General features: G+C 57.9%; 1 protein-coding gene across 5 annotated transcripts; it reads left to right on the top strand.

The window, feature by feature from the left end:
* Positions 1–29: 29 nt before the first annotated feature.
* Positions 30–23375, top strand: GREP1 (glycine rich extracellular protein 1). 5 transcript variants are annotated; one of them, XM_088801316.1, is made up of 59 exons: positions 30–390; positions 1735–1923; positions 2908–3045; positions 3630–3746; positions 7428–7457; positions 7562–7594; positions 7689–7748; positions 8032–8064; positions 8180–8233; positions 8370–8403; positions 8706–8737; positions 9012–9044; positions 9140–9172; positions 9278–9337; positions 10364–10396; positions 10487–10546; positions 10670–10699; positions 11221–11253; positions 11331–11366; positions 11460–11489; positions 11844–11876; positions 12192–12221; positions 12303–12335; positions 12715–12750; positions 13189–13218; positions 13296–13331; positions 13425–13454; positions 13807–13839; positions 14155–14184; positions 14298–14330; positions 15170–15199; positions 15277–15312; positions 15406–15435; positions 15789–15821; positions 15915–15944; positions 16297–16329; positions 16647–16676; positions 16758–16790; positions 17157–17192; positions 17625–17654; positions 17732–17767; positions 17861–17890; positions 18388–18417; positions 18529–18561; positions 19631–19663; positions 19749–19778; positions 19867–19899; positions 20015–20050; positions 20329–20460; positions 20737–20781; positions 21017–21058; positions 21160–21192; positions 21603–21665; positions 21739–21768; positions 21854–21913; positions 22067–22180; positions 22474–22518; positions 22623–22676; positions 22919–23375. In XM_088801316.1, the coding sequence occupies exons 1-59, from the start codon at positions 378–380 to the stop codon at positions 22942–22944; spliced, it is 2631 nt and encodes an 876-aa protein (XP_088657442.1). In that variant the 5' UTR covers positions 30–377; the 3' UTR covers positions 22945–23375. The 5 variants fall into 5 exon arrangements, with proteins under 5 accessions (XP_088657442.1, XP_088657443.1, XP_088657444.1 ...); XM_088801318.1 differs by lacking the exons at positions 13807–13839; positions 14155–14184; positions 14298–14330; ... (2 more) ...; positions 15406–15435; positions 16297–16329 and having other exon boundaries at positions 32–390; XM_088801317.1 differs by lacking the exons at positions 13807–13839; positions 14155–14184; positions 14298–14330; ... (2 more) ...; positions 15406–15435; positions 16297–16329 and having other exon boundaries at positions 31–390; positions 16647–16790.
* Positions 23376–24749: the final 1374 nt, after the last annotated feature.

Here is a 24749-nt window from a genome sequence, read left to right as displayed (position 1 = left end):
GTCCCTGCGCTCTCATTGCGCAGGCGCAAAGTGTCCTTGGCGCCGGCCCGGGGACGGGAGTGGCTGCACCGCAGGGCCTGGAGGCTGAGGCGCTGCGCCCGGCCTGAGCCAGCTTTGTGCCCCTCCCACCCGGTTTTCGGAATGTCGACCGACCACTAGTTCGCTGTCCCAAAACCCACGTCTCTCACTGGGCTGACAGTATACGCGTCTGTAAAAGGAGTGGTCACCGCATTTCGCCCCAGAGGTGTAGCCTCAGGAGGCGATCACCTCAGGATAGGACTGGAAGTCCCTGCGGCCTCTGGGATCCTGACGGGGCGGAGTTCCCTGGGCTCGCTGGCTCCCCCTTCACACCTGCAGTGTACTACACCGGGGATGTGATGGGCAGGCCAGGTAGACATTCCCCCGACCCGCGGAACGCGCGGCTTCTGCTTCAGGAACCAGAACATTCTGCCCCTCTCAGGAAGCCCCCAGACAGCCAGGCCGGATCCCTCCCTACTTCCAGGGCTCAGCCACCTCCGAGGCAGCCCTTACCATTGTTTGGATTTGAGACTTGAGTTCAGCTCACAGCTACCTCAGCTGCTTCCTGGCGGAATGACCTTGGAATGTACTTGGGCCTGAGATTCAGATTAGTCTCTCCCGTAAAAACTGAGCTGATGAAAGTTACCTCACGGAGCTGGAGGTTCATATGGAATGATCCCCTTAAAGTTCTTAGCAGGGGAGCAGCACAGAGCAAGCGCTGATTCCTAACATTAGTGCTGCAGGAAGAGCACCTTTTATCCGTTTAACAAGGCGGGAGGGGGGACCGGGGGGGTCACGCTTCCAGGCCACCCTCCCTAGAACCCTCCACATCTCATCATATATCCTTTCATTTGCGTATTGCACTTATCTCTGAAATTCTATCCTCTATTGGTTCACTTGTTAACCACCCCTCCGCCAAGTCTGAAAAGTCATGGACTACAGGGTTCCCAGCCCACTGCCCTGCCTGCCCTTCAGCGAACACTCTCCAGTTAATGGACCAGCCTATCCCACATCAGGCCCAGAACTTCTCTGGGGCCTGCAGCCCCCACCCCTTCCATGCGCCGGCCCTTTGCATTAGCACCTCTGGCAGCCACAGCCCCTGTGACTCAGACTGAATCCCTGTTAAAGACCTCAGACTTGTCCCCAGGAGGCCTGAGAAGAAGGCAGGCCCCTCCCCAGCTACCATCCCCTCTGCCAGCCCCATCTCCAGGAGTTTTGGACTCAGGCCCCTTTCCAACTGCTCATTCTTGGAAGTTATTCACAATGACTTAAAAAATTATATATGTGTGTATATATGTGTGTGTATATATATATATATATATATATATATATATATAGATGTACACACACACACATATATATATATACACACACATATATATATATTTTTTAATTAAAAAACATGCTTCCAATGGACGTTTCACTGTGTGGAAGGGATATAAAGTTAAGTACAGATAGCAGGTAAGAGCATGGGTCATAGAGTCAGGGCAATTAGGGGTCCTGGGCCACACAGCAGCTGTGCAATCATGGGCAAGTTGCTTTATGTCTCTGGGCCCGTTTCCACATTTGTAAAATGGGGATAATAATAGTTCTTACCTTCTTGGGGGAATGAGCATTAAATGAGAAAATGCATGTGAAATGCTTAGTACAGGACCTAGCACACAGAAGGAGCTTACTCTCTTTAATAATAACAGTAACACTCCCTCATTTGTATAGTATTTTGCAGTTTTCAAAGCAGCTGCCTGGTGGAAAAGGAGGAACCTGGAGGAGAAGGGCCGGGACTTTTGCACCCATCCCGGGGTCACAGGGATTCAAGACCAAAGCGCTTGGCTGGGGATCAGTCCAGGAGGAAACCCCCAATCCCGGCCCAGGCGCATGATTCCCGGGGTCCGGTCCCACACCCAGGTAAGAGCCGCGCACGCCCCCATGTGTCCCGTCGCGGCAACAGCACCGTGACCCCGCCCGGACACACAACAGGATACCGTGAGATAAGAAAGGTAAGGAAATCACGGCCACGTATGCAAACATGGCTACATAGCAGGAAAGAGGAGATCGTGATGGGTACTTCTGGGGATCTGGCTGTGTTCTATTTTTTGACCTTGGTGCCAGCTGCATAGGTGTTTGCTTTAATAGATATTTATTATATTGTACATTTCTGTTTTATGCACGCTTCGGAATGTACGCCATATTTCACACTGGCATAAGGTTTTAATAAACTAACAAGTGGGTGGGGAGAAGAAGTTAAGAAAGGTCAGCTTTGCACAGTGCAAGTGCTTAGGGATGCCTGGGAAAGTGTCTCAGAGATGCTAATCCCACGCGATTGGGGCTGAAGAGCTGCTAGATAGATTGCTGAAGGGGTGACCTAAGGAGCCTTTAGTATAGCTGCGAGTTCAGAAGGTGTCTGCCCTGCAGGCGCCTGGCCACCCCTCCAGCTGTCATCCCCAAATTCCCACCCTGGCAGGTGCTGCTACCATGAGCAGCTGGCTGGGAGTCTACTGACACAGGCTGTGCCATTTTAGGCAATGTACTTCCTGGGACTCCATCTTGAACTTTTAACACCCCAGCTGTCACCTGGTCCTGGGCTTCTAGCTCTAGTTGTCAAAGTTGCTCCTGTAGCCAGAGCCTGGGCCATGTGCCCTCATGCCTGGGGGTAAAGGGTAACTCAGGTTCAGGCTCCATCAGGGGTTCTTTAAGCCCCCAAGTGGTTGATGTGCTCTTAAGCCCTCCTTGCCTGGGTAGAGCTGGGGCTGAGCTGATGGGATCGGCTGTGCTGGAGGTGGGGGTGACAGCAATGCAGGGGCTGTGGGTACCCAACTGGGCCTAGCCCTGGTCCTGAGAGGCATCAAGCTGGCCCAAGGCCCCTGGCTGGCTGACTGGCATTTCCCACAGGCCCATGCCAGCACCCAGGCAGCCTGGCACTCCCTCTAGCAGTGGCCAAGCAGGCACTCGGCCTGTACCTCCTGCATGGCCCCTCCTGGTCTTCCCGCCTGCCTTCTCTTGTGCCAAGTTTCCCTGGCACCCTACAGGGTGAGCTGAGTGTCTGTGTGTCTGGGTCTGTGTGGGGGGCCATCAGCTATCCCAGGTCTGAAACAGACATCTTGGGCCCAGACTGGCACGAGGCAGACAAAGAGCAATGCAGTGTCTGGGGCAACTGGTCTTGTTGCTGCCCAGAAGTGTGTGGAGTATCGGAGGGCAGAGGACTGTGGACTCAGGGGGCACCGTAGACTGCCAGGCTTCAAATCCCAGCCCTGCTGCTTAGGGGGTGTACAATCTGAGCCAAGTCCCTGCTCCTCTCTGCCTCTGTTTCCCCATCTGTAAAATAGGGTACAAAGTAGTTCCCCCAATAGCCCTGACATGGTGGTACCATTAGTGTCGTAATTTTAAAGAGAAAACAGACTCAGGGAGGTCAGATTCCTGCTCAAGCTCTCCAGCTAGGTAGACCGAGTACTTGAAGCCAGTCTGACTCCGAATCCAGCACCCAGCCTGCTAACCATGAGGCCACTTAGCTGCCCTCCATGAGGATACCAGGGAGCCAGTACCTCCTGCCCTGGGGAGAAGCAGGTGGCCTGGCAGAAAAGCCCTCTCTGAGGAGCCTGTCTGGACTGTCCCAGGTATTCCAAGCTCTAATGGGTGGAGCCAGGGGCCACCCCTGAGCCATTCCCAGCAGCCAGTGGAAGGTCCAGCCTCCAGGACTCCGGGTCACGGCTCTCTGCTGGACAGGGCAGGAGGTGGGTATGTGGGGTGCTCTCCCAGGGCATTGGGCTGAGAGGAACCAGCAGGAGCCCTGTGCAAAGGTGGGTCTGTGGGCACCATGGGTAGGGTTGTATGTGTGTGTGCACGCGCACATGCCCTCAGATAAGCATGATCTCTGGCTGTGAACACAGCAGGGGTACAGCCCAGGGTGGGTGTGCAGGCACAGCTCAGTGTTGGGGGAACTATAGGTGAGGGGGTACTGGGGAAAAGCCCTGCAGTCCAGTGAAGGCTGGACCTACCCCCATAGGTGTCATGGGCTCAGAGGCCTCACACAAGAAACAACACCCCCACCCCCCCGGCTGCCTACTCCTCACTGAAGCCCCTCTCGAGGTCCCCCACCCCGCCAGGCCCCCTGGTTTTGCAGGCTGGACTCCTTAGCCACAGGTGCCAGGAGGCGCTGGCAGGGCAGGGGGCAGGCCAGCAGATACACAGGGTGTTGGGCCTTCTGGACTAGAGTCCAGGAACTGAGTCATTGCTGTCCCCAGCCAACCTAGTGGGATCCACAGACTCACTGGAGGAGGGGAAGGCTGGTATCCAGACCCCCAACTCCTGGCATTTCCCAAGCCTGCCTCTCCCGCCCTCCCAACTTGGCTCCCCACCAAGCCCTCTATGCCTGGTTCAGCTCCATTTGCCCACCCTCTAGGAATGGAAAGTGGTTACTAGCCCCCCAGGCACCCTTTTTTGCAATCCTGCCCCCACCATACCCTGAGCAGTGGCTCCCTGAGCTTCTGTCCCCCAAAATTAGAGCCAGTGCTTCTGGAGTTCAGCAGCAGGTGGAGGTGAAGCTAGGAGGGCCTCCTGCTGCAGGTGGGCCCTGGTAGAGTCTTCAAGAAATAGCGAGGACCCTTGGACAGGCCTGAGCCTTGGGTGACCTGTCCCTGTGGTTACTGACCCTCATGGAAGGGAGGCTTCAGGCTCACCCTCAGCCTCAGGTGGAAGCAAAAGGCCATCTCCCCATGTCATAACTGTGGCCTTCAGGGTTAATAGTCTCTCTTCTTGTAGGTAAGTCTACCTGTCAGATACAGTTGGCTACAGTTACCTCCCCACAGGCCTTTGTAACACTGTGGACTCCTTTGTAACACTGTGGCCTCTGCCTCCTCTCTCTCTCTCTCTCTCTCTCTCTCTCTCTCTCTCTCTCTCTCTCTCTCTCTCTCTCTCTCTCTCTCTCTAACACAGTAACTCATTCTGAGTCTCCCCTGCCAGTCACACCCACATTTCTGGGCCTGGCTCCCCCCTCTCCCCAGCTGTGTTTGGGCTGGGCCAGGGGTGCCCCCTGGTGCCTGCCTGCCTCTCACCAGCTGAGCCTCCAGACCTGGCGCCAGGGCCCCAGTCCCTGACAGGGGTGGAGGAGGCTTGGGGGCCAGGTGGGGGCCTGTCCCGGCTGTCAGCGCCCATGATGGATGAGGGGTGGGGCAGGGAGAAGGCCAAGGACTGGATTCCTGCTCTAGAGGGAGGTGGGGACTGGCCCCCCGGGATCTGACAGCAGAGCTTCTGCCAGTGGGGGGGCCTGGGTGAGGGCCCCCACCCAGCAGAGGTGTTTAAAGGCGGGAAGGCTGTGTGCCTTCCCACTCTGCCAGGCATCATGGGCACCTGGGCCTTCCTCACAGCCCTTGTGCTGCTCTGCCTGACTTCTGAAAGTCTGCAAGGCGGTGAGAGCAGGCGGCTGGCAGCTGCAGGGTCTGGGCAGCTGGGGTTGAAGCTGGGGGTCTTGGTAGAGCATTGGGTCAGAGAGAGGGAGGATCGGGTGTGTGAAGTCTGGGCGGGGTAGGATTTGGGGAGACTGGGTCCTGCTCCTCTCTGTCTCTGGGGTCCCTGCCTTGAGTCAGCACACCCCTGCTCCCTAGGGCTGCCTCCGTTGTCGCCTGGCCTAGGGAAAGGTGAGTGCATCCTGTTGGCCCTGGGGTCCAGGAAGAGGACCTAGTCTGTCCCTAGTCTGGTGGACAGCCCCAGATGTTCCTCAGCTCTGGGATCCAGATGTGGGGCCCAGGAGAGCACAGCATTCCTCCCTGTCTTCCTGGCAGGCTCAAGTGTGGGGAGTACAGACCTGCACCCTTGGAACAGAGTGATACGGGGCAGAATCTCAACTCTGGGCATTAGAATACTGGGGCCCAGAAGAGGGGCCTAGAGCTGGGTCTTCAATGTGGGGCGGGTTGTGACTGGAAAAGGGAAGGACATCCTTGGAAGTAAGAGTGTCAAAGGCCTAGAGGTGGGACCCGAGGGGAAGGGTCAGCCTGAAACAGGGGAAGGGGAGGGGAGGTGGAGTTTCACAGAAGGGTCTTCACTCCAGGGACTTGGGGGGTCCTAAGGGTGGAAGAAGGGGCACCCTCCTGAGTCCTTATGCATCTAAGCTGCTGGAGAGAAAGATTGGGGGGGTGAAGAGGATGAGGTTGCCAGGAAGGGAGGGGTCCAAAGACCCTGCAAAGTAGGAATGGAAGGGAGAGGTGCACACACATCTGAGGAAGAGGGGGTGGGGGACCGGCCCCCAGCAGCACAGCCCAGACACCCCCCTGTGGAACACTTACCACCAGTCTGCTCACCTGGTTCTGTCCTCCCCCTCCTGTGACCAGAGGGGAAACTGAGGCCCAGAGAAAGTGGTGCACTCTTGCTCTGCAGAGTGGGAGGGGAAGCATCCAGATTTGGCCTTCTTTGTCCCCTCCTAAGTCACCTCCTTCTCCCTGACCCCACAGGCTTAGGGAGGCTGAATGGCTACAGATCAGGTAAAGCTGGCAGAGGGGGTGGGCAGGCCCAGGGCAGCTCTTTGTCCTCCAAGTGAGGGTGGGGAACCCTAGCTCCTGGCCCCTCCTGCCCCATTATGCTCAATATCTCAATTCCTCCCAGGCTTCGGCTCCCCCAGTGGCCTGGGAGCAGGTAAGGGGTGGGCAAATGGGATTTGTGGGTTGGGAGGCAGCCATCTCAGAAATACATGGGGACAGCGCTGACACCCCCCAGGTGGAGAAGCCCACCTTCGACCCCTTCTGGCAGGTGTCTTCTTGTCCCTCCTGCACACACTTCCCCTCACCCCCCCCGCCCCCCAAATCCATTAAGACTATTCTGGTGTCATTTCACCTGTGTACCCTGCCCGGGCATCCCCCGACTCTTTCCTGTCTCTGCTTGTTCCTCGTGTCATCCCACTAAGCCCAGCTCCAGGGTGGGCAAGCCTGGCTCACTTGCCCCTAGGCCAGACTGGCGGGGTTGGGGGAGTCCCTGGGTCCCTCACCTGCTCCCTAGGTCTCCCCCAGGCTTCCAAGTGGGTGTTAAACTTCAAAAGCCAGGTGAGCCCTGCCCAGCCCCAGGGCTCTCTCTCTGTCTCTTTTTCTCTCCCTTCCTCCCTCCCTCCATCCCTCCCTCTGTCCCTCCCTCTCTCTCTCCATCTGACTCTCACACTCCCTCACCTCTATCTGTCTCCCCAGGATTTGGGAACGGGAATGGCCTGGGAGCCCAGCCAGGGGAGAGTGCTGGGGTCGGTGGTTGGTCCTCTCCCAGCCCCCTTTCTAGGCCTGAGGGGAGGGGCAGGATTGGTGAATGATTCTGGGGGGTCAGGGGGTGGGGATTTGGAGCCTTCAGGTTTGCTGTTTCCAGCTCGGTACAAGGGTCCTGCCCACCCACCCAGGCTGGGACCCCAAACGCCCCCAGTTCATCCCTCCCTCTCCCCACAGGCTCTCCAGCTCAGAATGGCTATGGAACAGGTAGAGGTGGGCTCGGAGTGGGGGGACACTGGGGCCAGGATTTTAGGGGCATCCCTGAAATGGGGTCTCCTGAGACCCTCACATGACCTCCATCTCCTTCTCAGGCATTGGAGTGGGTTTGAAACCCCACAAGCCAGGTGAGTCGCCCACCCTGCTTGCCTCTCCCCATCTCTTTGCCCGGCCCCCCATTACTTCCTACTCCTCCCTGACCCCCTCCTCCCATCTCCCCAGGGTTTGGGAATGGGAACGGACTGGGAGCAGGGGCCTTCCCAGGTGCAGCAGCCCATCCAGGTGAGGTGGGGGAAGAGGGTTAAGACATAGGGGGGTACGGCGGGGTCAGCATTGGGAGGGACCTCTCCCAGGCTCCTCTAGGGCAGAACTGGTGACTCATTGAGGCAGGGGGAAGGACCATAAGGGGTCCTGATATCTGGTTTGGGGATGGGAGAATGGGGTACCACCTCAGCTGGGACCCCAAATGCCCCCCTGCCTCACCCCTCACTTCATCATGGCTATGGAGCCCCAGGAAGAGGCTGGATTCCTGGGATCCCCTCATCTACTGCATCTCTCTCTCCAGGCTTTGGAGGGGGCGCAAAACCCCAGAAGCCAGGTGAGACCCTGCTCTCCATGCCCACCCCTCTGTCCATCTCGCCATCTGCCTGGCTCCCTTTGAAGTCCCAGACTCCCCCTCCTTCCTTTTCTTCCCTTGGGCTCTGTCTCCCCAGGATATGGAAATGGGCTTGGAGCTGGTGCCTTCCCAGGGCTGGGAGCCCAGCCAGGTGAGGATACCTGTAGCACCACCCTGGGGTTCAGGGAGGGAGAAGGTTGGGGGCAGAGCTGGGATCAGGGAACCAGAAGGAGAGAGTTGGGTTCTTGGGGGTAGGCTAGGGGCTCAGTCTCTCTGTGTCTCCCCAGGCCTGGGAGGGGGAATGAAACCTCCAAAGCCGGGGAAGTGGAGAGCCTGCCCCTATCCATGAGTGTTCCCTGCCCATTTCCATCCCACCCCTCTGTGTGCCCAAAACCTGCCCACCCCAGGCCTTACAGCCCCTACGTCTGTGCCCCCGTGATTTGGGAGCAAAAATGGTTTAGGAGTCAGTACTTTTCCAGGGACAAAAGCCCTGCCAGTTTAGGATGGCTGGGGCAGGGGCTACAGGTAGGGGAGGGCAAGGGAGAGAGGAATCAGAGTCATGACCGAATTCTTGGTGGGGGGGCTGGTTGGGGTGAGTGTCAACCTCTCTGTCTCTCCCTAGGCCTGGGAGGGGGAATGAAGCCTCAGAAGCCAGGTGAGGGGAGAGCCCCTCCTTCCCGCTCTGTCCCCACCTCTGGCACTGTGTGACCCTCCCAGGGACTGCTTCCTTCTTTGAGCTGCTGTGGCCACTCCTATGCCTTTAGTGGTGATCTTGGGAAGGGTCTTACGACTTCCAGGCCCTTCTCACGCCCCTGAGAACTGTTGGGGTGGGGGGCAGGGGGATCACAGAGGTCTTGGGGTGATGACAGCACAGGACGTTTGAGCCCACGCTGGCCCAGCTCCAGCCTCTGACCTCCTGCTCTCCACAGGCCCTGCTGCTCAGAATGGTGGCCAGGTGCCAGGTAGGGGAGGGGGATGAGAGCTGGGGGCATGTGCTTGGGTTTGGTGGTTCAAGGGAGCTCCGGGCTCCTTCACCAGGTCCTTGTCTCTTTCACAGGAATTGGAGGGGGAGTAAAACCTCCAAAGCCAGGTGAGCCCTACACTGTCCCTATGTCCCTGTCCTCTTCTTCTATCCATCCCTATCTACCCCCTGTCACGTGGCCTCTCTTTACTCTTTCCTGTTCTATCTCCCCAGGATTTGCCAATGGGAATGGGATGGGAGCCAGGGCCTTCCCGGGCGTCGGAGCCCAGCCAGGTGAGGATACTTGGGCCAAAGCAGAGTTCAAGGAAGGAGGGAGGGGAGGAGCTAGGGGATCAGGAGAGCAAAAGACTGATTTCTATGGGGAGGATAGAAGTACGGTGTGTCTCAGTGCCGCCTGGTCTTTTCTTGGGCTTGGGAGGGGGTGTGAAACCGCAGAAACCAGGCGAGCCAAAGACCCTGCCCTCCTGTCCCCCCATCTTGACTCTGTCCCCTCCCATCCCTGTTCTTGTCTGCAGCCAAGTTCTCCCCAAATCAACTTCTCACACTATAGTTTTTCTCCATTGGCAATGGCCTGAGGGCCCAGCTGGGTGGGAGTAGCTGGGGGAGGGGCTCAGAGGAAGAGGCCAGGGTCCTGGCAACCCCCCAACCCTGGTTCCTAGCAGAGGAGCTCTGAGCCTGCCCTGAGCCAGGCCTTGGCTGACCATGCTGGTCAACCCTGACACAGCTGACGACTCGCTGGGCTCAGCCCACAAGCCCAGAACCACACAAGCCCAGTCCACTGAGGTCTGTGGTCAGGGCTGTGGGGGGATCCACGGGAAGTGGCAAGGTTGAGACGGGGCTGGAGGTTTGGGGACACACCCTTAGGGTTTTAAGTAGAGAGTGAAAAGTCCTAGTTCCTGGAAGCTAATGGCCAGGTGGGGGCAGGAAGAAGCCCCAGAAGTCAGACTACCTGTAAGTCTCAGGCCAGAAAGGGAGGGGTCTAGGGGATCCAGTACCTCGCTGACTCAGTCTCCCCAGTCTCTGTCCTGTCACAGCTCCCCACAGTCACCTCCCTCCCTTCGTGAATCTAGCTAGGCTGTGAAGCAGGGTAGGAGAGGCTGAGGGCCCTTTCTACTTCAGCACTACCCAGCTTTCCTGTGTCACCCCCCAAAAGAGGTCTCACAGCACAGAATGGCTTTGGACTAGATAGAGAGGGGTTGGCTGGGGTATAAAGATAGAAGCTGGAGCCTACGGCTGATTTTCTGGGGCAGGCCCAGAGATGGGAGCTTCTAAATCGCTCACCTGCTCATTTCTTCCCAGGCTATGGAGGGGGAGGAAAACCCCAGAAGCCAGGTAAGCCCCCCTCTGTCTCGTATCTCCTTATCTGTCTACTCCCCCCAGTTCCCAAATCTCTTCTTACTCCCTCTTGCACTGTCTCCCCAGGATTCGTGACCAGGAACGGGCCAGGAGCTGGGGCCATCCCAGGAGCAGGAGCCCCTCCAGGTGAGGCCCTGGAGCCCAGGAGCATGGGGTTCACACTGGGGGATAGATGCTGTGGGGACCTGACCCTGGTTCTGAGGGCAGAGGAGCCAGTGGACTCAGGGACAGCCGTCTTCTCTTCCCCAGGCCTTGGAGGACTAAAACCTCAGAAGCCAGGTGAGATCAACCCTCCATCTCTCCCACTTGATGTCCCACAAGAAACACTCACTCAACAAACATCCAGAGACCAGCCAGGTGCTGGAGACAGGCCCTCCCAGAGCCTGTGGCAGGAGGGCAGGCTGAGGCAAACAGGAAAAACACCTGAATGCTACAAGTGGCCAGGCTGCCCACTAGAGGGCATAGCCCACTGAAAAAAGGAGGAACCAGTGCAGGCTGTGGAAATGGCTAGGAGGCCGAGGGGGCAGGAACTAGGGCTGGCAGCACTTGGCTGGTAAGGAAAAGGGGCATTAAGGAGTCCACCTTCCTGGCTGGTTGACATGGCTCCAGGCAGTGACACCCAACCAGGTGGGACCCAGGCAACTAGGTATGGCCATAAGGCTCTGAGAGAGTGTAGGCCCGCAGGGAGGGTCTGCAACCCAGATGCATGGGGTGGGGCCAGGGTAAAATTAGAGCTGAAAGGCCCGGAGGTTGTGTGGAGACTCTAGAGAGGTAAGTACCCACACTTCGCCTCCTTCCAGCAGGCCCTGCAGCTCAAAATGGCTACGGACCAGGTAGGGGCCGGCCGGGGTTCTGGGGAGGCGCAGGGATGGGGCCCGGGGCCCTCACCTGCTGCTGCCTGTCTCCCCAGCAGGCTTTGGAGCTGGTGTGAAACCCCAGAAGCCAGGTGAGCCTCACCCCTGCCTGTCCTCTCTCCGCCTCCCCAAAACTCGGAGCTCTGTGCCCTCCATTCACACCCCACTTCATCTGTCTCCCCCAGGATTCGGGAACGGCCTGGGAGTCCAGCCAGGTGAGACTCGTGGGGTCTGGGGTGGGGGTCAGCATTTGGGTGTCTTGTCCTGCCTCCCACCAGGACTTTGAGGAGTAACATTTGTGAATGATTTAGAGGAGTGGGGAGAGACTGAGGAACGCTGGCTCTGCTTTGGCACTAAGGAGAGACTATAAGCCAGGCCTTGCACCCCACCTTAACCTGGGTCCCAAATCCCCTGCTCACCCCTCCCGCCCCACTGGTCCCCAGCGCAGAATGGCTACAGAGCAGGTACTGATAGGTTGAGACAAGCTGGAGTCAGGATGGTGGGGTGCTGGGAGTGGTTTGAGATGGGGGGGTTCCTACGTCCATCACCTGCTTCCCATTTTCCTCCAGGCATTGGAGGGGGTGTGAAAACTCAGAAGCCAGGTGAGTGTCACCCCTGCCTGTGTCTCTGTCTCCCTCAAAGTCCACAGACCCCATTCCCCTCTTACAATCTGTGCCCCCAGGATTTGGGAACGGCAATGGGCTGGGAGCCCGGGCAGGTGAGGCTGGGGAGGTCTGCGTCAGGCCTCCTACCTGCCTCCCTCCCAGGCCTGGAGGGGCAGGTTGGTGAATAATTGAGAGGGTGCTGGGAGGAAACCTCTGATTCCAGCTTCCTGGCTTGGGACAAGAGGAAGGACCTCCACCTCCACCTCAGCCAGACCCCCATCCCCCCAGCTCACCCTCCCTCTGTCCCCCCAGGCCCAGCAACCCAGAACGGATATGGAGCAGGTAGGAGCAGAGTGGGGACGTCCTGGGGTGGCCCTGAAATGGGGCTGCCGAGTCCCTCACCTTCCCCCAAATTTTCTCCAGGCTTTGGGGGGGCCATGAAGCCCCAGAAGCCAGGTGAGTCCCGCCGTGGTCTTGCCTCTATCCACATATCCCCTGAAGCCAGAACACCCTTTATTCGAGCATCCTCATGTCTCTCCAGGATCTGGAAACCACTGGGCCATCTCTGGGGCCAGAGCCCAGGCTTCTTAGAGGGAGAGGGGAAGGTTAGGAGCTCGGCCAGGAGACCAAGGGGACAGAGAGCTGGGTGCCCAGTGGTGGGGAAATAGTGGGTGGCCTGTGGCCTGAGGGGGGCATGAAACCTCAGAGACCAGGTTAGGGGAGAGACCCTCCTCACACCCCTGGCCTGTCTCTGAAGCTGCCCGACACTGTCCTGCCTCCTCTCGAACCCCTGCACACGCTGGCCCTCATGCCCACCCCTGTTTTTCCTCCCCAGGATATGGTAAGGGAAACGGTTTAGGAGCCCAGCCAGGTGAGGGCAGCAGGGCCTGGATGCTGAGCGGTAGAGAGAGTAGAGAGAAGCAAGAGCTGGGGGGCACATGGGCCAGGAGGCCAGAGGCTTGGGGCCTGGGGGGCCTGGTAGAGTAGATAGATGTCAGCCTCTCTGCCACCCGGGCCGAGGGGGTGTGAAACTCCTGGGCCAGGCAAGAGGACAGCCATCCTGGGCCTCGTCATATCTCTCAGACCTCTCTCTCTGTCACCACCTCCCTCAGCACTTAGGGCGTTGAGCTGGGTCTGTGCATGACTGTGAGAAGAGGGGCGCTACCTGCTTCAGGCCTGAGGGTGTCAGGGGCACCGAGGACCATGGGGAGAGGAGTGGGAGGCAAGACCGAGGGACCCCCAGTGCTGCCCCAGCCCCTCAGTCCCACCCAGGGCCAGCTTGATCATTCCCCACGCCTTCTCCCCACAGGCCCTGCAGCTCAAATTGGCTACGGACCAGGTAGGGGCCGGCCGGGGTTCTGGGGAGGCGCAGGGATGGGGCTCAGGTCCCTGACCTGCTGCTGCCTGTCTCCCCAGCAGGCTTTGGAGCAGGTGTGAAACCCCAGAAGCCAGGTGAGCCTCACCCCTGCCTGTCCTCTCTCCACCTCCCCAAAACTCAGAGCTCTGCGCCCTCCATTCACACCCCACTTCATCTGTCTCTCCCAGGATTCGGGAACGGGCTGGGAGCCCAGCCAGGTGAGACTGGTGGGGTCTGGGGTGGAGGTCTGCGTCTGGGTGTCCCGTCCCGCCTCCCACCAGGCCTTTGAGGGGTAACATTGGTGAATGATTTAGAGGAGTGGGGAGAGACTGAGGACCCCTGGTTCTGACTTGGCTCCGAGGGGAGACAATGGCCATCCCTTCACCCAACCTTAACCCGGGTCCCAAATCCCCTGCTCACCCCTTCCGCCCCACTGGTCCCCAGCGCAGAATGGCTACAGAGCAGGTACCGATGGGTTGAGACAAGCTGCAGTCAGGATGCTGAGGTGCTGGGAGTGGTTTGAGATGGGGGGGTTCCTACGTCCATCACCTGCTTCCCATTTTCCTCCAGGCATTGGAGGGGGTATGAAAACTCAGAAGCCAGGTGAGTGTCACCCCTGCCTGTGTCTCTGTCTCCCTCAAAGTCCACATACTCCATCCCCCTCTTACAATCTGTGCCCCCAGGATTTGGGAACGGCAATGGGCTGGGAGCCCGGGCAGGTGAGGCTGGGGAGGTCTGTGTCAGGCCTCCTACCTGCCTCCCTCCCAGGCCTGGAGGGGCAGGTTGGTGAATAATTGAGAGGGTGCTGGGAGGAAACCTCTGATTCCAGCTTCCTGGCTTGGGACAAGAGGAAGGACCTCCACCTCCACCTCAGCCAGACCCCCATCCCCCCAGCTCACCCTCCCTCTGTCCCCCCAGGCCCAGCAACCCAGAACGGATATGGAGCAGGTAGGAGCAGAGTGGGGACGTCCTGGGGTGGCCCTGAGATGGGGTTCCCGAATTCCTCAAATTTCTCTCCAGTCTTTGGGAGAATTTTAGAAATTCTCTCAAATCTCCTCCAGGCTTTGCGGGAGGCATGAAGCCCCAGAAGCCAGGTAAGTCCCATTGCAATCTTCTCTCTATCCACGTATCCCCAAGCCAGAGCACGCTTTATTCAAGCCTCCACATCTCTTTCCAGGATCTGAAAACCACGTGGCCTTCTCTGTGGCCAGAGCCCAGGCTTCCTAGAGGGAGAGGGGAGGGTTAGGTGCTGGGTCAGAGGGTGAAAAGCTGGGTGCCCAGTGATGGGGAAATAGAGGGCTGGCCTGTGGCCTGAGGGGGCGCGTGAAACTTCAGAGGCCAGGTGAGGGGAGAGACCCTCCTCACACCCCTGGCCTGTCTCTGAAGCTGCCCGACACTGTCCTGCCTCCTCTCGAACCCCTGTACACACTGGCCCTCATGCCCAGCCCTGTTTTTCCTCCCCAGGATATGGTAAGGGAAACGGTTTAGGAGCCCAGCCAGGTGAGGGCAGCAGGGCCTGGGTGCTGAGTGGTAGAGAGAGTAGAGAGAAGCAAGAGCTGGGGGGCACATGGGCCAGGAGGCCAGAGGCTTGGGGCCTGGGGGGCCTGGTGGAGTCGATGTCAGCCTCTCTGCCACCCGGGCCTAGGGGGTATGAAACTCTTGGGCCAGGCAAGAGGACAGCCATCCTGGGCCTCGTCATATCTCTCAGTCTCTCTCTTTGTCACCACCTCCCTCAGCACTAAGGGCGTTGAGCTGGGTCTGTGCATGACTGTGAGAAGAGGGGCGCTACCTGCTTCAGGCGTGAGGGTGTCAGGGGCATCGAGGACCATGGGGAGAGGAGTGGGAGGCAAGACCGAGGGACCCTCAGTGCTGCCCCAGCCCCTCAGCCCCGCCCAGGGCCAGCTTGATCATTCCCCACGCCTTCTCCCCACAGGCCCTGCAGCTCAAATTGGCTACGGACCAGGTAGGGGCCGGCCGGGGTTCTGGGGAGGCGCAGGGATGGGGCCCGGGTCCCTGACCTGCTGCTGCCTGTCTCCCCAGCAGGCTTTGGAGCTGGTGTGAAACCCCAGAAGCCAGGTGAGCCTCACCCCTGCCTGTCCTCTCTCCACCTCCCCAAAACTTGGAGCTCCACACCCGCCATTCACACCCCACTTCATCTGTCTCCCCCAGGATTCGGGAACGGGCTGGGAGGCCAGCCAGGTGAGACTGGTGGGGTCTGGGGTGGGAGTCCGCGTCTGGGTGTCCTGTCCCGCCTCCCACCAGGACTTTGAGGGGTAACATTGGTGAATGATTTAGAGGAGTGGGGAGAGACTGAGGACCCCTGGCTCTGCTTTGGCACTAAGGGGAGACTACAAGCCAGGCCTTCACCCCACCTTAACCTGGGTCCCAAATCCTCTGCTCACCCCTCCCGCCCCACCTGTCTCCCAGAGCAGAATGACTACAGAGCAGGTACTGATGGGTTGAGAAAAGCTGGAGTCAGGATGGTGGGGTGCTGGGAGTGGTTTGAGATGGGGGGCTCCAGAGTCCATCATCTGCTCCCCATTTTCCTCCAGGCATTGGAGCAGGTGTGAAACCCCAGAAGCCAGGTGAGCCTTACTCCTGCCTGTCCTCTCTCCACCTCCCCAAAACTCAGAGCTCCCCACCCTCCATTCACACCCCATTTCATCTGTCTCCCCCAGGATTCGGGAACGGGATGGGAGTCCAGCCAGGTGAGACTGGTGGGGTCTGGGGTGGGAGTCCGCGTCTGGGTGTCCTGTCCCACCTCCCACCAGGCCTTTGAGGGGTAACATTGGTGAATAATTTAGAGGAGTGGGAAGAGCCTGAGGACCCCTGATTCTGGTTTGGCTCTCAGGGGAGACAACGGCCGGCCCTTCATACCACTTTAACCAGGGACCAAATCCCCTTCTCAACCCTCCCGCCCCACTGGTCCCCCAGTGCAAAATGGCTACAGAGCAGGTACTGATGGGTTGAGACAAGCTGGAGTCAGGATGCTGAGGTGCTGGGAATGGTTTGAGATGGGGGGATTCCTACGTCCATCACCTGCTTCCCATTTTCCTCCAGTCATTGGAGGGGGTGTGAAAACTCAGAAGCCAGGTGAGTGTCACCCCTGCCTGTGTCTCTTTCTCCCTCAAAGTCCACAGACCCCATCCCCCTCTTACAATCTATGCCCCCAGGATTTGGGAACGGCAATGGGCTGGGAGCCCGGGCAGGTGAGGCTGGGGAGGTCTGTGTCAGGCCTCCTACCTGCCTCCCTCCCAGGCCTGGAGGGGCAGGTTGGTGAATAATTGAGAGGGTGCTGGGAGGAAACCTCCAGGATTCCAGCTTCCTGGCTTGGGACAAGAGGAAGGACCTCCACCTCCACCTCAGCCAGACCCCCATCCCCCCAGCTCACCCTCCCTCTGTCCCCCCAGGCCCAGCAACCCAGAACGGATATGGAGCAGGTAGGAGCAGAGTGGGGAAGTCCTGGGGTGGCCCTGAAATGGGGCTGCCAAGTCCCTCACATTCCCCCAAATCTCCTCCAGGCTTTGGGGGGGCCATGAAGCCCCAGAAGCCAGGTGAGTCCCGCCGTGGTCTTGCCTCTATCCACATATCCCCTGAAGCCAGAGCACCCCTATTCATGCCTCTGTATCTGGAAACCACTGGGCCATCTCTGGGGCCAGAACCCAGGCTTTTTAGAGGAAGAGGGGAGGGTTGGGAGCTCGGCCAGGAGACCAAGGGGACAGAGAGCTGGGTCCCCAGTGGTGGGGAAATAGAGTGTGGCCTGTGGCCTGAGGGGGCACGTGAAACCTCAGAGGCCAGGTGAGGGGAGAGACCCTCCTCACACCCCTGGCCTGTCTCTGAAGCTGCCTGACACTGTCCTGCCTCCTCTCGAACCCCTGTACACACTGGCCCTCACGCCCACCCCTGTTTTTCCTCCCCAGGATATGGTAAGGGAAACGGTTTAGGAGCCCAGCCAGGTGAGGGCAGCAGGGCCTGGGTGCTGAGCGGTAGAGAGAGTAGAGAGAAGCAAGAGCTGGGGGGCACATGGGCCAGGAGGCCAGAGGCTTGGGGCCTGGGGGGCCTGGTGAAGTCGATGTCAGCCTCTCTGCCACGCGGGCCGAGGGCGTGTGAAACTCCTGGGCCAGGCAAGAGGACAGCCATCCTGGGCCTCGTCATCTCTCTCAGGCCTCTCTCTGTCACCACCTCCCTCAGCACTAAGGGCGTTGAGCTGGGTCTGTGCATGACTGTGAGAAGAGGGGCGCTACCTGCTTCAGGCGTGAGGGTGTCAGGGGCATCGAGGACCATGGGGAGAGGAGTGGGAGGCAAGACCGAGGGACCCTCAGTGCTGCCCCAGCCCCTCAGCCCCGCCCAGGGCCAGCTTGATCATTCCCCACGCCTTCTCCCCACAGGCCCTGCAGCTCAAATTGGCTACGGACCAGGTAGGGGCCAGCCGGGGTTCTGGGGAGGCGCAGGGATGGGGCTCAGGTCCCTGACCTGCTGCTGCCTGTCTCCCCAGCAGGCTTTGGAGCTGGTGTGAAACCCCAGAAGCCAGGTGAGCCTCACCCCTGCCTGTCCTCTCTCCACCTCCCCAAAACTCGGAGCTCCACGCCCTCCATTCACACCCCACTTCATCTGTCTCCCCCAGGATTCGGGAACGGGCTGGTTGCCCAGCCAGGTGAGACTGGTGGGGTCTGGGGTGGGAGTCCGCGTCTGGGTGTCCTGTCCCGCCTCCCACCAGGACTTTGAGAGGCAGGATTGATGAATGATTTAGAGGAGTGGGGAGAGACTGAGGACCCCTGGCTCTGGCTCGGCTCTGAGGGGAGACCACAGCTGGCCCGTCACCCCACCTTAACCAGTGTCCCAAATCCCCTGCTCTCCTGTCCCACTGCACTTGTCCTCCAGCTCAGAATTGGTCCAGATGGTACAAGGGTCTGAGATAGCTGGGGAGTGGGAGAGAAGGAGGCGTCCCTGGGCAGGGGTGGTGGTTGTCATCTAGACGCTGTTCTGAGGGTCCCCTTGTGAGTTCCTGCTGGACTTGGGGAACTTGTGTTGGTGATTCAGTGGAAGTGGTGGCATGGGACAGGAAGCCCCTGGATGTCTGGTTCCTAAACTAGTATAAAAGGCCTCCCAGCTCCAAGCCTCCTGTTGCTTCTCCCTCTCCTGTCCTCACAGGCTCTGCGGTTCCCATTGGCCCTGGACCGGGTAATGAAATGGGCTGCTGGTGGAGTGGGCCCTGGGTTCCAAATGCCGGGTTCTGGAGGAGAGGCCGGTCGGTGGGTAATGGGTCCCTCCCTGCTCCCTTGTCTTCCCCAGGCATCAGTGAGGTCACGAAGCCTCAGAAACCAGGTAAAGCCTTTCTCTCTGCCCCCAGTGGGATCCTGTGATTTACAATAAGAAATATTTATGTGGTCTTCCATCCCTGGCATAGAGCTAGCTCCTGAAAGTCTTGGAATTTCCTAAGTGATGAGAGGGCTCAAGGTGTCTTTTGTTGTGTGGAGGTGACTTTTTGAAAGCCCCTAGGTTACCGAAAGATGGGGGCTGATTGCCGGGGGAACCCAGTTTGTGATTGAAAGATTTCAACTTTCAGTCCCACCCCTGACCTCTGGCGAGGGAGCAGGGCTGGGGTTTGAGCTGTCAGCAGTGGCCAATGATTTAATCTATCGTGCCTGTGTAATGAGCCTCTATAAACACTCAAAGAACTGGGTTGGGAGTGCTTCCTTCTTGGTTGGTAAACCAGGAAGGGGTGAGCACCTTCCCGCATACCTGTCCTAAGCATCTCATTCATCTGGATGTTCCTGAATTGTGTCCTTTTATAATAAACCTGGGATCTGGGAAGTGAACTGTTTTCCTGAGTTCTGTGAGCCACTCTAGAAAACTAATTGAACCCAAAGAAGGGGTCATGGGAACCTCTGATTTACATAGCTGGTTGGTCAGAAGCACAGGTGCCCTGGACTGGAAGTGGGAGGAGGGAACAGTATTGGGGGACAGAGCCCTTCCCCTGTGGGATCTGGCAGTATCTCCAGGTAGATGGTGTCAGAATTGAGTTAAATTCGAGGACACCCAGCTGGTATCTGAGAATTGCTTGGTGGTGTTGGAAAACCCCCAGAATTGGAGTTGGTATCAGAATTGGACTCCTCACTCCTCTCTACCCCGGAAACTGTCTTCTCCCTGCACTCCTCCCCCCTCACAACGCCCACCCTGTCTCCCCAGTTTACAGGAATGGGATGGGAGCTAGAGCCTTCCCTGGTGAAGGAGCCCAGCCCAGTGAGGGAGGCAGGGCAGGTGTGGAGTTCTGGGAGGTAGGGGGAGAGGAAGAGGGAGTACAGGGCCCCATGGACCAAAGAGTTGGGGCCTGGGGAAGAGAAGGGGCACAGTGGGTCCACCTGTCACTCAGCCTCCCTCTGTCTCTCCCCAGGCCTGGGAGCGGGCGTGAGACCTCCAAAGCCAGGTGAGCCCATCCCTGCCCCTCTGCTGCCTCCCTCTGAAATCTCCCCCATCCCAGCCTCTGCCCTCATTTTTGCTTTTCCTCCCAGGATACATGCCAGGGAACGGGCTCCCACCAGGTGAGTACAATGCGGGTCTCAACAGAGGGGAAAGAGAGCTCAGTCCTAGGGCTGGTCCGCTCTGAAGCTCTCTCTGTTTCTCCTTCAGGTCTGGGAGTGGGTGTGAAACCTCAGAAGCCAGGCAAGTGAGAGACTCCCCTGTCTGTCCTGTATTTTCTTCTGCCTCTCCTTCCAGTTCCCCACCACCACTACCACCACCAAATACTGCCCCTCAAACCCCTGCTTTTCCTCTCCAGGATATGGCAACGGAAATGGGCTGGGGGCACAGCCAGGTGAGGCTCCAGGGGTTAGGGGGTGGGCAAGAGGGAGGTAGGAAGGATGTTGCTGGAAGGCAGAGGGGCTGGGTGGGTAACCAGCAGGAACCCTGTCAGGTGGGTGGGTCACCCGGTCCCCAAAGCAGGCTGTGACCCACAGGAACTGGGCTTTTTCTGGCCTGGACAATGACCCCCCCCTTGGAAGTCTGGTGGCTTGGCCAGTCCAAGGCCAGGAGGTCAGCCTGGAGGAGGTGCTGGCTGGCCTCTCCCTTTTTCTCCCTTTTTCTCCCATCTAGGTCCCTGCAATGGGAGGGTTCCTCCATTGCTTCTCCCCAGGCTTCCCACTGCCGGGGTCCCTTCTGATAAAGCAGCTGGCTGGGGCCTTAAATCCCAGCCCCCTCCCCCAGTGCAGAATGGCAAGTTCCCAGGTCAGTGTGGAGTGGGGGGCACAGGGTGGAGTGTACCTGGTCCCTGGTGGGGGCTGGGCCTGGCTGAGCTGCTCAGAAGCCCCCCGTGCCCATTCTCCAGCTGAGACTGAGGCTCGTCACCCTGAGCCAGCTCAAGAAAAGCCTGAACTCTGGCCCTGAGACCCCATGTCACCCTCAATATGGCAGCTCCCCCCAGCCCCGGCCCTCATTGCAGGCTGCAGCATTCCTAACATGCTGGGCCCTGGGCTCACTCCTGTGCCATGGCTTTCTTCCTAGCTCCGACTCCAGCCATCCAGTGGGGACTGAAACCTCAGAAAGCAGGTGTGAGTTTGTCTGCCTCTGTCCCCATGCAGATCAGGGTCACTCCCCCGTCACCCTTCAGGCCAGGAAGTCCCTCCATGAGTCTACCCTCCCTCTCTCTTGCTGCTTTCTAAACTCATTTCTTCTGGTTCCTGTCCCTGTGGATAGGGAGAGTCCCTTCTTCCTCCTCAGAGTCCCTAACGCCCATAGTTGGGAAAACTTGGGTCCTCCCCACTGATCTCCATTCTCCTCACAGGGTACCAGCCTTTGAATGTCTATGGACCAGGAGCGGAACTGGGTGAGAAGGCCCTTCGTCTGAGTTCTTCTCCCTTCTCTCCCCTCCCCTCTTTTGGCTATCTCTGGCCCAACCATCTCTGACCCCCATTTCTTCTGCCCCAGGCTTTGGTGGTGGCCTCAAACCCCAGAAAATCGGTGAGCCCCAAGGGCCCTCATCTTGGATATGTACTGGCACCTCCCTCATGGCGAGCCCTCCTGGTTGCTGTCTTTCGTCATGTCTGTCTGTCTCTTTCCTTATTCACTCAGCAAATATTTACTATGCACTGGGCCATAATGGTGGCCAGAACCAGGTGCGATCCTTTGCAGGGGAGGGTAGACTGAGGCCAGGTGGAAAGGGAAGCTGCCCAGAGAGAGGTCAGGGAAGGCTTCCAGAAGGTGGGACCCCAAAGTTGCATAAAGTTAGCTTGCTGAAGGTGGGGGTATGTGACAGGCCTCTCTAGGTGGCCTCTGAGTCAGTCAGTCTTTCTGTCTCTCCATGAGCTGGTTACCCTGGCCCTCCCAGTGCTACCCACCCCCCCAGCCCCTCTCCAATCTCTCTCCTGCAGGTTTTAGTTACAGGAATGGTGGTCTGGGAGCTGGGGTCTTCCCTGAGGCCCTCCTGCAGCCAGGTACCTGGGGGGGCGAGTGGGGGGATTCCGGGCTCAGGAGCTGTTCCTGCCTTTGACCTCTTTCCTCCTCCAGGGTTCCCTGGGGCCACTGGCTTTAGGAATGGTGAGTCAGACTGAGGGAACAGAGTTCAGGGGGTGAAGGGCAGGGGTTCCAGGGTCTGGGCAGGAATCACGTGGGTTTCTTGCAGGGTATGGTGAGGAAGCGCTGTTGTACCCCAAAGTGGAAGCTCCGGCCCCTGAAGGAAATGGTAAGAAATGAGAGCGCAGGGAGCAGAGTGAAACCTGGCAGGAGCTGTGGGGACCAGGCTGGGGTGGGGGGGCTCTGAGGCCTCGGGAGGACAGGCATTCTGGATGTCCAGCCCCAATGGGCAGGGGTTCCCAGGCCAGCTCTCCTCCTGCAGGTCAGGCCGGGGCCCTGAGGGGCTCTCCTTGGCCCTCCCTCCAGACCTGGGGGCCCTCCTCGAAGCCCGGATATGGGGCCAGAGGTGTACCTCTAGGGATCGGGGGCCAGCCAGGTAATGGGGTGTGTGCAAGAGCGTTGTAGGGGAGGGTGAGGGGTGGCATTAGGGAGCTGGATCCTGGACCCAGGCCCACCCCACAGCCCTACAGATATGGAGGGGGCATTTGTGGTGGAGGGAGTGGGAGGGGGACAAGATGGGATGGCCCGGAATGGATGGGGCTAGAGGAGGGGCCAGTAGAGCAGGGCCCCTGAGCATGAGCCCAGAATCTGGACTAACATGGGAAGGTGACAGACCAGAACAAGGGCCATCGAGAACTCAGTGCTCCCACCTTCTGTCCCTCCTCCCAGGGCCCTATGGGCAGCTGAGGCCAGAGCTGGGCCCCGGGCCCTTCGGTGAGTGGGGGTCTCCCAGGGCCTGGGGTGAAGCTGGGGGGGAGTAGGAGCACCCCGAGTCCTCCTGTGACCCGGGTCTCCTGGCTTGTCTGTGTGTACCTTAGGGGGCCCTGAGGTGAAGACAGGCAGCAGTAGCCCACTGGAAAATGGCTATGGAGGTGAGAGGGAGCACAGTGGCCCTGTCCCCCACTCTCCCCGTGCCACCGTTGTCACCCCTCCAGGCTGCACTGGGGAATGCCCCCAGCCCTTGGGAGGAGGGATGGCAGGCTCTCAGGCCACCTGTAGGTGTCTGCTAAGTGACTGACCTCAGAGACCAGAAAAGGGAGAGGGCTCAGCTCCCCCGCCCAGACGGTGAGGGGGGAGCCAGACCACACCAGGGCCCTGCTCTACCTCTTCCCAGGCCATTGCCCTCTTGGGAAATGCTGAGCATCCGAGCACATCCACTGCCCATCCTGAGCGCCTCTGGACCAGAGCCTGGTCTGCTGGGCAAGGAAGACCAGCTCCTCGGGCCTGGCCTCTAGCCTGGAGTCTCCTGCAGGCTGGAAGTGTTAATAAAGGCCTTGTGCTTTCCTGTTTGCCTCTGTTTGCCTGGGAGGTGGGGAGGGGAGACTGAGCCTGCAGCCTCCACCCTGCACCGTATTCATTCATTCAATGAACAGTGTGGCTGTGTGCCAGGGGCTTGGCTCCAGTGGGAGAGACCGTGAGAACAGGACAGATTCGGGCCTGCCCTTGGGAAGGGGCATTACTTGGTCACAATCTAGTGGGGGAGCCACATCCAAGTTAGGGGACTTATGCATTATTTGTGTCTTAATTTATAATCTATTAAAGTTATTAAACTAAAATCTCATTTTCCTTAAGCCTTTACAGTTGCTTCGGAATGTCATTATATTGATTAATCTTATAATTTAGATGTAAAATTCACTTTTATATTCTTTGATCAATGCTAAATATAAATTTGACAGATTAACATCCCCCTAAATATTTAGCATGCCTTACAAGCCTGATTAATCTATTCCCTTAGACACTTCGAACAATTACACATATAATCTATTTGATCTCTTAATGATGGCGAGAGGAGGGGAGGTAACGAAAATCCAACCAGTAATTTCTTCCTAAGCACTTAAAGGGCTCTTGGAAATGAATAAATCAGACATTTAATGTCGCAGATTACTGAATGCTTTCAACCATCTTAAAAAGCCAGTTTTTAATCTACTATCAGTATCAATGCTACTGGATTGTTTTATTTTCTCCTCTCATGATTACAAATTTATTCACCCAGGAGTACGGAAGCAAATTACTCTCCTAGCCTGGGTCCGGAATGGGAGTTGCACAATTGGGGACTGACCTGCTATTCTGAACTTGGACGCAGAGCCTGGCCAGTCCCAGGATCAGTCTCTGAGTCTCCGTGTTCTGCTGAGCCTTTCTAAACCCACACCTCTTTGCAACCTGGTGAAGTTTTAATTTAAGCATCCAAAATGAATAGAGTTCATGGGATTTGGCACCCTCTGAGGAACTCAGCTCACCTTTATGGCCTGGCTTACAATAGCTTAGGTGTAGATCAAAACCTCACCACAGTATATGCAAGGTTTTGGGTTGATCAACCGTTAGGGGATTCTGTAAACATTATCAGAATTCCAGCCTAACTTCTCTTAGCCGACCACATTTGATTTGCTCTACTTGAGAATCATAGGCTTTTGCTTTTTCATAGAACTACTGATTCTTTAAAAATATCCCAAGTGTCTCATCTTGTATTTCGCTTCCCCAAGGCATGGAATAAACATCATCTCTTTACTGGAGAGCAGGGTTAGGAGCCAACATCTAGACACAGGGGCCACGGAGCAGACTGCCTCAGTGAGGGCAGCGGGTTGATATCTTCCTAACCTACCTAGAAGTGTGCTAGTATTCTTCTAGTAAAGGTTTCTATATTCCGTGTTTTTTTTTCTGATTCTCACCTGTCATTTACAACTGTTCTTATTAACGTTAACAAATGCTACATGTCAAACTTTGCTTTTGAATTGATATCGTTATATCTTCTCTATACCATAACTGAGTGGAAATCTGCGTAGATCTTGACCCACAGGTAAGCACATCAGTCCGAAATCACCAAGGGCAAACCCAAAAGGAGAACAACACACTCTCTCCTCATTGGCCGCCTCGGGCACGGGGCGGGGCGGCAGAGGGTAATGCAGAGGCTCAGCTCCGGCCAGGTGGGGGCGCCCGCTGCGCGTGTG

The sequence above is a fragment of the Rhinolophus sinicus genome, chromosome 10 (assembly GCF_057876585.1).
Source record: "Rhinolophus sinicus isolate RSI-liver-muscle chromosome 10, RSI-T2T, whole genome shotgun sequence".
Taxonomy (NCBI): Eukaryota; Metazoa; Chordata; class Mammalia; order Chiroptera; family Rhinolophidae; genus Rhinolophus; species Rhinolophus sinicus.
Note: the sequence above shows the minus strand (reverse complement) of the source record. Positions and strands in the feature narration are given on the sequence as shown.

Coding starts and splice junctions, on each gene's coding strand:
- GREP1 (XM_088801316.1), top strand. Junction 3,046..3,629: donor TTTCCCTGGCACCCTACAGG/GTGAGCTGAGTG, acceptor GGACTGTCCCAG/GTATTCCAAGCTCTAATGGG. Junction 9,338..10,363: donor GGGCGTCGGAGCCCAGCCAG/GTGAGGATACTT, acceptor ATTTCTTCCCAG/GCTATGGAGGGGGAGGAAAA.